This window comes from Drosophila innubila, chromosome X, assembly GCF_004354385.1.
Source record: "Drosophila innubila isolate TH190305 chromosome X, UK_Dinn_1.0, whole genome shotgun sequence".
Classification (NCBI taxonomy): Eukaryota; Metazoa; Arthropoda; class Insecta; order Diptera; family Drosophilidae; genus Drosophila; species Drosophila innubila.
The window spans coordinates 28931002-28943087 of NC_047626.1; the positions used below are offsets into that span (position 1 = coordinate 28931002).

General features: G+C 41.3%; 1 protein-coding gene across 1 annotated transcript; it reads right to left on the minus strand.

Annotated features, from left to right (window-relative positions):
- Nucleotides 1–498: 498 nt before the first annotated feature.
- LOC117793983 lies at nt 499–2784 on the minus strand. The gene has a single exon (XM_034634448.1). It carries the CDS (start codon nt 2737–2739, stop codon nt 643–645), a length of 2097 nt encoding a protein of 698 aa, XP_034490339.1. The 5' UTR covers nt 2740–2784; the 3' UTR covers nt 499–642.
- Between the last annotated feature and the right edge of the window lie 9302 nt (nt 2785–12086).

Below are 12086 nucleotides of genomic sequence, written 5' to 3' on the forward strand. Positions count from 1 at the left end.
AAAAAAAAAAAAACAAACTTGAGGAACCTACATACCAAGCTTGGCCAAGACGGACATGGCTATATCGCTTTTCAAACTTTTTCAAACAAACTTAATAGACCTCTGACCTTTTTTTTAAGTACGGGGTCTAAAAACAGCCAATATCTATGTGTGCTCTGATAGCGGACTAAAAATTATGAAGGATTCTTATCAATGGGAAGAATGCAGGCAGACTTTAATAACTACTATACAGCTAATGGGACAAGAGCACTCGCATTCAAATTCACAGCAAGACCAATGGAGAAACTCGTCCTGTCGATGGTGTCTGATGGGAATTGGAAGCTGTTAGCTTGTTTAGCTGTTAGCTAGTGTTTGTTTGTATTCTGGCCAAGTCAAGGGACATCAAACTTGGCCAAAAGGCTTTAAAGAGTTGCCACCGTTGTCGTTGCCTGCCGTCAGTTTGAAGTGGTGTGCAAACAAGGACATCGCGAAGTAATCAAAGCAAAACAGGATCAAAAATGAAAGAGAACTTGGCTGTAATGTTTACCTTGCTGTTCGCAGTGTTGTGTCTATTGGCCATGCACAGATAGAGAGAGAGAGAGAGAGAGAGTGAACAGAAGAGAGACAGGACATTCAGAGGACATGACATGACAGGATAGACAGTTAGACGTTGTACTCATGCTCGTATTCGCATTCCTCGCTGTTATCCTTGCTCCGACTCCTCAGCAAACGCAATCGTCGATCCGGCAATGGCAATGGGAGCAGCACGTGGCCAGAATGACGTGGCAAGAACTGCACCTCTGCTTCCGTTTCCGCTTCCGCTTGCGCGTCCGCTTCCTCCATCGCTGTGGTCTTCGCCTTCGCCTCCAGCAGGAACTGACGCTGACGCTGATCACGCTCCTCGTTCCAATGCACGCAACGTGGCAACTTTGACTTGCACGTGGGCGTGGCATCTTTGAGAGGCAGGCGCAGATCGGGCAGGCTGCGATGATTGCTGAGGGCACTGCTCGAAGAAAAGTCCAGGATTGTTGTGTCAGCGGCAGCTGCAACTGCTGTTTCCATGTCTGCCACATTTGGTGTCGCGTTGCTCGGGATCGTCGGGGGCGTGAAGAGCTCCATGAAGCTGGGCAGCGCCGGCTTGGAGGGACGTGGCAACTTGAGCTTGTGCAACGTGATGCAGAAGTCCTGAAAGCCATGCACCGTGTGATAATTGTTGCTGCTGCTATTGTTGTTGTCCTTCTCCTCGATCTGGCCGACACCTGACTCATGCTGCAAGCAAGTACGAGCTGTGCCTGGCGACCAGGTGTGCTGATATTGTGGCGCCTCGAGATCCACTTGCCGTCGCTCGCTCGTGTCCAGGCGATCGATGGCATTGTGCAACTCGGGATCATTGAGCGCGACTTCACGAGCGAGTCGGACGTCGTGGCGCCAAAACTCTTGATCCCGCTGCACCGCCGGTGCCACCTCCTTAATACGCAGCACCACCACGCCCATTAGCCACACACAGACCACATTGACGAGGGTTAATGCCATGCTGACCGTGGCACAGACGAACAGTTCAATGTGCAACTGTTGCGAGTAATCCTGATGCTTCGATAGACCCTGCAGCAGCTGTGAATCCACTTGGAACAGCTGGGAGCACAAGGCGATTGCCCAGAGCAGGCCGGCATTCACCGCTGGGGGCAGCAGGGAGGCTGAGATGGCCACGCCCACAAGCGAGCCCGTGTTGCCGCCCAGCACACCAATTGCCGCCGCTGCCCCCGACGCCAAGGCGGTGCAGAGGCCGATGGCCAATGAGTGAGTGTCGCAGCGGGAGACGATCTCCTCCGTGAAGCCGGCGGAGAGGACAAAGAATCGACATAAGCCAAAGAGGCAAATCGCGCCGCCAAAGATGAAGCCCGTGACCACCGAAATGGCAATGCCAATTAGTTCATTCTTAATGCCAATCCAACGCAGACCTCGGTCACCGATCACGGAGCCAAAGATGGCGGCAATGATGGGTCCCATGAGTGGAGAGATGAGCATGCTGCTCGACAGGAAGAGGAAGCTGTCCTCCACAAGGCCAACGCAGGAGAGCAAGGCGGCAGCCATCAGCAGCACCACAAAGTCAAAGTTAATGGTGGCATCACGACGCACCACACGCACCACTTGATTCACATTGAGGCGACAACGCACCGAGTCCATGAAACTCTGCCAGCCCAATCGCTGTCCCTCCGGCTGATCGGATGCAGTTGCTTCTCCAGCTTCTGTTCGTGGTCCTGCTCCTGCTTCTGCTCCTGCTCTTGCTCCTGCTCTTTCCCCTGCGCCTGCGCCACCTGCCGGCGAGGAGCTGAACTTGACGCGTGTCTCGAGGCAATTGATGGCGGTCACATGGGTGCCAGGTCGCTCGCCAATGCCCCAATCCTGCAAGGTGCAGAGCAACCTCTCGTACCGCTCATCCTGCAACAGATCGAAGCGTGCTTGCAACTGTTCACCTGCCACATCGTGTGACCAGAACACATGCTCCAGTCGCAGCTGCAACGCAATAAGACGCAACACCTGCTCCAACGGTGCATTCTCCTTCAACTCTGGCAACTGCAATGCTCGACTGCAATGTTGCAACACTTTGGAGTGCACAGATGGCACTGGTGATTCCTGTTCCCAGTTGCGGCATCTCGTACAGTTGTATACATATCGAAAGCGCTTCGTTTGCAGCTGCAACAGACGCTCCTCCTCCTGCTCGGTCGGCACTGTCACCATAACACAGACAGCGGCATTCATTGTACATCAACTTAATGATGACCTTGAAGACAATGACAATACAAATATACACGTGAAATTTGTGCGATTAAGGGAACGCAAAGAAAGGCCGAAAGTGAGAGAGAAACAGTTCCTTCAATGGATATCCCAGGGACGCAGGATAACAATTACTGTCACTTGTGTAATACATTTAGAATTGTGACATTTATAACCCCAACAGACATATTCGGAGAAAACCCACTTTGTTCGACTTTAATTTTGGTTAGTTTGCTTGTATTCACTTATGGATTGACTTGCCTCCTATGAGGAGCCTCCTATAGCCTATTTCCACGACCACTCACATTTGCCACATTTGCTTACATTTGAATGTAGGACATTTTTGGTTTTCCACGACCAAATGTGAAACTGTTAAAACATTTGATATTCACCCAAAACAAATTAGCTGTTCGATTTCTGTACACAAATTATAAAAAGCTGACAATAACCACACTTCAATATTTATTTTGATGTTATAACTGGCCCAAATTTAATGCCTACCGTTTTTATTGAAGGAAACAGCTGGTTATGGTGATAATTGCTGTTTTTTCTTGAGTTTATCGATAAAAATCAGGCGCTCGATAAAAAAATACTGAAATTCGCCGGGGCGAATGGCAAAAAATCTTAACATTCATTATGAATGAGCCAAAATGATCATTCGGAATTTGTACTGAAATGAAGTCCACATTCGGGCCGAATGATGAAAATGGCGTTGAATGTGTCAAATGTTCTGTCGTGGAAATAGGCTATAAGACTCCATTAACAATCAAATTAATCCGAAAAAGTATGTACATTAAAATGCATCGATTTGTATGGGCCAAAATAATATGTCAAATGGGAGCACAAGGTCGTAATCTACGGTCAATTCTAAGATGTTTACACCAAGAAACCATTGTTATGAAGTCAGTTCCAATTCCCCGCTTTTTGAGTTAGCATATCTTTAGTATTTTAAGTCCTATTCTGACAAGAATGATATCAAAACTCGTGTAAGAACCAGGACATTCAAATACAAAGACAAATTGTCCGTAAAACATAATTTTCGTCCTTGCGAGGACTAAGAACTCACAATTTTTCAACTCAAAAATGTTTGCAGTCAAGTGTTAATAGTTCAAAGTGATCATGAGATAATTTGAGTTCGAACAACAATTGTTTTCTCAAATCAAAATGGAAATCGCGCATTTTTCCTTAAGGCACTTTGATAGGATTGCATGCTGCTCCACCCGCTCCATGTGCTCTCCTCCTTGTCCTGCTCCAGCTCACATCCGCTGCAGTTGCAACTGAGGTGTTGTTTTTATTGCAACGTGGCATGCCGCGTGTCCTGTTGCCGCATAATCGACAGAGCAACGGCAACAACACTAAAGAAAGCAGCAGGCAAAATGTCAACAAACTGCAAACAGCCATGAAATATTATGAGGCCGCTTGGCAGACGGCTGCGGTTTGGCAGTAATAACAAACAGCAGAAAGTCGTCGAAGAGATTGCGGGTAGAGGAAAAGGAATAGGCGAGAAGGGAGAAGTGAGCAGCAAAACTGGCAACGAGCACAGAAAACGCGTGAAAATGCAAACAAAATTGCACAAAAAATGGACGCAAACGAGCAGCAGTTGCAACAACAACAACATACAACAACAGCAACAACAACAACAACAACAACAGCGGCAGCTCAATGCAACCATTGTTCTGTAAACACACACTCACACACAGACCCACACACATATGTATATCATTTTTTTCCTGCTGCATTCCTCGGTGTCCATTATCCAACAGCATTTTTTCCATCTGCCATTTCGCAGTTCTCCTTGTCTATGTGGGCGTGTATCTGTGTGTGAAAAGTGTGCGTGTGTGTGCCAGTGATGCGCCGCGTAGACTATTATGGCGCATAGACTACACATACCTGTATAATATTTAAAGTCGGTCAAATGCAAATTCAAATCTCCCTGTATTCAAGAGAAATCATAAATTTAAATAATTTTTTTTTTTTTTTTATTTACAGTGGGAGCATTCAAGCAATTCAAAATAGTTTACAAAAACGTTTATTAAAGTTTTTTTTTTAATCCTACATTTGAAATTTAAGGGTGATCAGTTAATTTCAGCAAATAAACTCTACAAAAACCTCTACAACAGCAATTGCCATTTCTGTTTTTGTAATAATTAACTTGTGTTCAGCGTCTAGACTCGAAGCAGCGCATTTGCTGTGAATTCTTGCTGTTCTTAACGCCAATTTGCAAAGCACAGCGGTTTAAGCGATGTAACAAATTAAGCATTAACAGCATTGCTAAAAAACGAACTGTAAAGGGACCCAGATGAACAAATAAATGATAAAAACTGAAACTGATTCATTCGTTCGTCAGGGTTTTGAAATACTAAACATCTTAAAATCAGAATTAATCCAGCCAACTGCAGAGACACGAGAGTGTCGACAATCAAAAGTAAACACGTCGTTGCACAACACTGGTGTGTGCTTTGCCGAGATCAAGCGTCAAAATTACATTGTTGGCATACGCTGTGCAAGTTTTTTTCGCCATTCGGCGTTGGCCAACATTTTATTTTGCGCCTTCTGCGGTGCCCTCTGCCCTCCGACCTCCGGCCCCACGTCCATTGGTGGCACGCCTTGCATTTCCTGTTCTCTGAAAATCCCCTTTGCCCGCCATTCCGCTTACCATAGCAACATTTACCATTGCAATAGCAACTCTTGTTATTGCGGCTCCTGTTGCTGGCTTGGTCACCTCGAAATCCTTGCCAGCCATCCAACTGGCCGGCCAACCAGCCAACCAGCCGACCAACCGTCCAACCGACCGACCAACCAACCGGCCAGGCCATTGTCTGGTCTGCTTCAGTTGCTCGCTTTTCGGCTGTCCGCAAAATGTGGGCGGCAAAGCCAAAAAAAAGGCAGCTAGAAAATAACTAGATAACCGAAGCTTGAATACCTTCACATTCGGGCTTAACTGAAAATGGTAGTACACACTACACAGAGATTAGCATTAGACTATCCCCTATACCTATCTATACTGAATACCTTACCTAACCCTAAAATGGTCAATCCAACAGCTAGTTATTTTAAAGTTCACGTTTTGATAGTCTGCCTTATATCTAATTGTACAGATAACCTTTGCGTATACTACAGTTTACATATAACATGTATCCTATATTTTAGCAGGGACTGTAATCATTGCAAGTTTTATTATAAAACTCAAAAAATAATCATTTTTCTATGAGTTTTATTATTTTACTTATGATTACTTTTGATAAAAAATAAAACTCTGGAATAATCATTATTTTTTATATAGATTCCTTATAAAAGAAATCCAAATACACCTTTTTTGATTCAAAATAATGATTATTTCTTAAGTTTTATTTTGTTGCTCAAAAATAATGATTATTTCATGAGCAAAATAATAAAAATCATAAATTTTAAGATCATATTGAAATTGCATAGATTAAAGAAAATATAATTTTGGTATATTTTACATTTAAAATATACATATAAAATATATATATTTTACATATATAATATATATATATGTATACATACATAAAACAAAATAATCATTACTACAGGGACAGTGTATTTTAGAGCTCTTAACCTTTAGATACTTGATATTTCAGATAGAAAATGTAATAACTTATCTCTCTGATGTAATCTGCAGTCTTTACATTACATAGATATTGATCAAATAGTTTGTCTGTCAAATAGCCTAGAATGTATTCTTTACAGACAACTAATCTTTCAAAAAGCTTTCATTTTTCAAATATTTTAAGATATGTATAATAAGCGCCTTAAATAGTTCATTATATACCTGCTTAATACTTTGGCCAATCCTTCTTACATATAGATTACATTAGCTTACTTTAGATAGTCTGCAAGATAAAGAAAGCATTGATCCTTCATACTCCCCATAGAAACTTATGCATCACACTGCCTAAATGTCCTGTTGTAAGGGTATAAAGCGCCATCAAAATGAGAGCAGGCTAAATGGGATAAAGAACAGTATGCAGGGCGCACTGAACGTGCCTCCCTGGACCTCTGGACACCGGCCCCTGGATGCAAAGGACAAGGAGGATACGGAGGATACGGAGGACGCAGGATGCACTGAGCAGCGTTGATTGTTGCAATTTCTCGTTAAATTGAATTCAGTCGTTCAATGCGAGCCCAGAGCTGAGTACCGAGTGTTGAGAGTTGAGAGATGAAAAAGGGAGAGAGAGAGAGAGAGAAAGAGAGAGAGAGAGAGCTCCAAGCTGTACTGCTTATTTATGACAAGTGGCGGAACATGAAGAGTCGGAATGAGAATGAACAGACAACGGACAACAGACAACGGACAACAGACAACGGACAACAGACAACGGACAACAGACAATGGCCAATGACAACGACAATGCCAATGACAACGCCGATGACAATGACAATGAATACAGCGCATTATGAGATTGCGATTGCGATTGCATTTGCGATTGCGATTGCGGGTTTGGTTTTCAAATTACACAAAACACATGGCAACAGCTCATTGGCCAACTGATTGGTTCTGAGTTGTGCCGTTAAGACGTTTATGGCTTACAATTTGATGACCTCTCGCTATCAACACTGAGAGCTGCGACTCAATTACGTTACAAGGGAGATGTTAAAAAAAAAAAAAGAGAGAGATTAACAAAGAAAATCTTGGCAATAGGTTTAAAATACAGAAGTAATCAGAGCAGCAATTGACTTAAAAATAGTTGATTATTTAAGGAACAACGCCATTTACTTAAAAATCTAAATACTACTTACAATTCCCGAAATATAATTTGGTACTTCTTCAAACATAGATATATTAAATAATAATATTAAAAAATAATATTAAATAGCTCCGTTAAAGATCCGTTGTTAAATGTAGTTTTTTTTTATAAATATTTTAAACTTACCTTTAACTTTAATCTTAAATTCTTTTACACTGTTCCACCCTCTGGCAATTATATAAATTATTTATACATGTATGTATATCTATCAGTAAATTTTAAATTTCTATATTGAATTTGTTATTAAATTGACTGACTCCAGCAAATGCACAGTTAACTGAGCAGCAGCAAAACATAGGAACCGGGTCAAAAGCGGGAGCGAGATGGTGATAGAGTTAGAGGTCGGAGGTGAAAGGGCGTGGTGTAGGAAGCGACGGCTCGTAAATAACTAAAATGGCATTCACACAGTACCAGGAAAAGGCAGCAATGCAAAATTATGCGCCACATTTAAATGTAATTTGCATTTATTGCCATTAATTGAGTTGCACAACTCTGTAGCTATATTTGTGTGAGTGTGTGTGTGTGTGTGTATGTGAGTGTGTAAATACAGCCGAATGAATGGCATCAAATGAGCATTTAAGCCTTTTCATTGAGCAGCAACAATAACAACAACAACAACAACAGCAAACAGTCCTTTTGGCATATGGTTAACTAATGAACCGATTGCTGACTAAATCCGCTTCAGATAGGCTTATAAGATAGCTGCTTATAGCTACAGATACAACTACAAATACAGCTACAAATGCAGATATAGATACATTAGATAAATTGCAATAGCAACAACAAAGACAACAATAACAACAATAACAAGAAGAAAAGAAGTCTCTTCGTTAAGCGTAAAATCCCAACAATTCCAATTACTTAACACGAATGTTTGAGTAAGTGGCCAAGTTTGAGGCACAACTCGGTTTGTGGCATGAAGTGCTGCTAATGAAAGTGCCAAATAAATAAGGTGTAAACACGCCTGACTGCTTGTGTGTGTGTTTATGTGTGCGTGTGTGTGAGTGTGTGTGTTTGTATACCTGCCTGCAGCTTGTTTGGTTGCTTAAATGCCAACAAAATCGCAATCGCCCGACGTTATCCTTATCATTGTTATACTTAAGTTAACAACAGCTTAAACAACATCCAACGCACACACGTATGCACACTAATCAAGCACACACATACACCACATACACATTCACACTTATGCTGAGGCACCGTGAGTTTTATGTGCCGCACAGTGGACAAAATGCACACAGAAATAAAATGCTACATTAAATTATGATTTGTCGCAATCTATATATATTTAATTATGACCTTATTTGTTTTAATATTTTATTGAGTGTATTTTAAGTTTTAGTTTAGTAACAGTTTAATAATCATTAGATAGTCTTAAAAATAAATAGCAGATAAACCTTTAGTAATATATTTTATTAATTTAAATTTGAAGTATTATTAGGATTTTAGATTAACATATTTACTTGGAATATTCGATCGAATTCTTAGGTTTAAGTAATAGCGAATTAAGTATGATATAATAATTTATTTATAAATAATTTTTGTATAATATATTAAATAAATATTTTGGAACATTATCAAATATTTTCAAGCAGTATTTTCAAATAATTTCATATATTTTTCTTTGTTTATATAAATATGATATTGTTTTTAAATATATTTTATGCTCTTTTTTTAATTGATATTTAATTTGGAACACAAAACTGTATGTGTTTTCCACTGTCAAACATTGCCATCGATAGTAAAGATCTTGAATTCATTACAGTTGTGAGTTGTCCCTGTTCCTGTTCCTGTTCCTGCTGCAGCCACTTGCTCAAGCAACGTCAACACATTGTACTTGTATATGTGTGTGGCAGGGGCAGTGGCAGTGGCAGTGGTAACGAGACAGCATTTGGCTGGGCTTTTAGCCACGCTCATTTTGTGGCAGGCGCAAATCCCCATAATCAGAAAGCTTTTGCACTTTATTTGTGTTAGTTTCAATTATATCAACAACGGCAGCAGCGGCGGCAAGAAGAACCAATTACCGCTTGATTTAGCACACGCACACAAATGCAAATAAAGCTTAAACACTCACACAGACACAGTCACACACGCACACACACACACACACACACACATACTCGGCTGACATGACAAACTTATTGAGATTCATTGAGCAGATTGTGAAGGCTCTCTTCAGTTCAGTTGAGTTCAGTTCTGTGTAGGATTGCACAACGACTTTCCTTTCTCTCTTTCCTCCTCTCTCTCTCTCTCTCTCGCGTGAGTGCCTGCCTAACAAACCTTCTCGATGCCCCCTTCGTCCTTGTCCACCCCACGCTTTTGTAGGCAGACAATAGCTAATGCTTCAACTGGCAAATACAAATACAAACACAAACATCAACACACATACATGCACGCACTTAGTTGAATTATGTACGTATGTAAATGTGAATGTGTGTGTGTGTGTGTGTGTGTGTATTGTTTACTTTGCATAAAAGCTCAGCCATTGAAAACTAAAATACTGCACAACACATTGAGACTTTGTATTGCATAGCATTAGGCGCCGTTTCATTTATATTTTATGCACACACACACTCACACACACACACACACATCCTGCAAACGTTTAAGTGCGTCGTTTTATCGTCCTGAATTCAATGTGCATTTGAGCTTAATAGTTAAATAAACAGCATATTCCTTTTGGCAGCGGCAACGCCAGCAACAACACCAGCAACAGCAATAACAACAACATCAATTGCAAAGTTCCCACTTCGCCAAGCGACTTAACTGCACATAACATTTCTTATGTAATTGAAATATTTTATTTATTTCCACTGTTCGATTTAAGTGTGTAAAAAAGAAAAGGAGAGAGTGAAACTTGAGTTTTCAATTTTAATTTGGATCTTTTGCGAATTGTTTATTTAAGTTTGCAAGTGTGAAGTGGCATTGATTGAAGTCTGTATATAAATTGATCAGCCTGAAATTATGCTGCAAATAGTTGCAGTACAGCAACCGGGCGCTAGATGGCGCCAACACATACAGAATTGCTGCATTATCAGTACAAGTTGAGGTATTTGAGCAAATGGCTGTTAAATTAACAGCTGCGCATACATCATACATTTAGTACATATGCTGGTATTCCCATTCAAATTCAAAATTGCACTCGCACTCGCATTCACACACACACATTCATATTCACCCACTCACAATCTCAGGTGCTGCAATCAGCGCTTAATGCAGATCGTTAGGCAAACACGTATTTCAGAATTTTAGCCAATATTTCTAGCTATCCTGTCGCTTTCTCGCTTTCTTCCTTTCTCGGGCTCTTTGACTTTCTCCCTCGTTGTTCGTTATGTATTTTATTCGCCATGTTAACATGCCGTCTGCATATGTTTACCAAACAAAATTCTAGCGAAAAAAGAAGTTAAATTTCCTAATGGCATTTGCTACACGAGGCAAACATAGAAACGCACACCAACAACACCAACAACATCCACACCTACGCCGGCTGCAGGCGAGTGTGACAGATATTTTAGCATATTACAGCTGTGTGTGTGTGTTGTGTGTGTTGTCTGTGTGCATTCTCATGAACGCCAGTTTCCTGTCGCTGATTTTGTTTCCATCGCTTTTTGGTAACTCTAACGCTCTTCCTCACTGCCAGCTGTCGTTCACATCCGTATCCGCATCCACATTCGCCTTCGCATTCGCAGTTTGTTTGGGTTTGGCATACTCAGCTGTTCTGCTGCGTAATTCCCCGACATATTTTTTGGACAACAGAAAATTGAAATCGGTTTTTGGCTTGGCATTGTCTCAATTGAGGCTCACCTTGGTTCAGAGCCAGACCCAATTCTTCATGCAGTCGAGTAATAAAAAATCTAAACTGACAAATATACTTGACCTCAAGTCATAGTGGTTACTCCCCTACTCCGCCCCTGCCCCTCTTCCTGCCTTGTGCGTGTTCATTTGAGTTGAATGAGTTTTTGCTACTATTTGTCCAAGTGTCCATGGGCAAGTTTCCGTCTGTCCGTCCGTCTGTCCGTCCGTCCGTCAGTCTGTCTCTTTGTCTGTCCAACTTAATCCCGCATAATCGCACCAATTCATAGTTGGAAAACTTACCACAAAGCCTCAACACAAACGACAATTTCTCATTCTCTGAATCTGGAGACTCTATGCAGAGACTATTGGAGCGGTGGTGAGGGGGGCGGGGGAGACTGAAAGGCTGAAAGTCCTTAGCCGCAAACTGCGGCCAGCTATTAAATCATGAAAATGAAAGCACTCGAGCATTCCAGAATTCTGGACCTGGACCTGGACTCCTTTCGACACCACAGACTTCGTTTTCAGTGTGTAAATAAAAACCGCATTTTGCATTTTTGTAATTCGTTTTTCGTATTTCATCTTAACTTTGGTCCTGGTTAACTTTCAATTTGAACTTTTAACTCACTCGCCATCTCTTTCTCTCTCTCTCTCTTTCTGCTAATCTTCGATTTTATAAGGATCAGCTTCAGTTTCTATTTAATTTAAGTGTTATTTTAAATGCTTGTTTTTGTTTTGTTTTTCATTTTTATGTTTGTTTTTTTTTTTTTTTGT

Bases quoted from the DNA above. Each gene is read 5' to 3' on its own strand.
- LOC117793983 (XM_034634448.1), bottom strand. From the start codon at position 2,739: ATGAATGCCGCTGTCTGTGTTATGGTGACAGTGCCGACCGAGCAGGAG.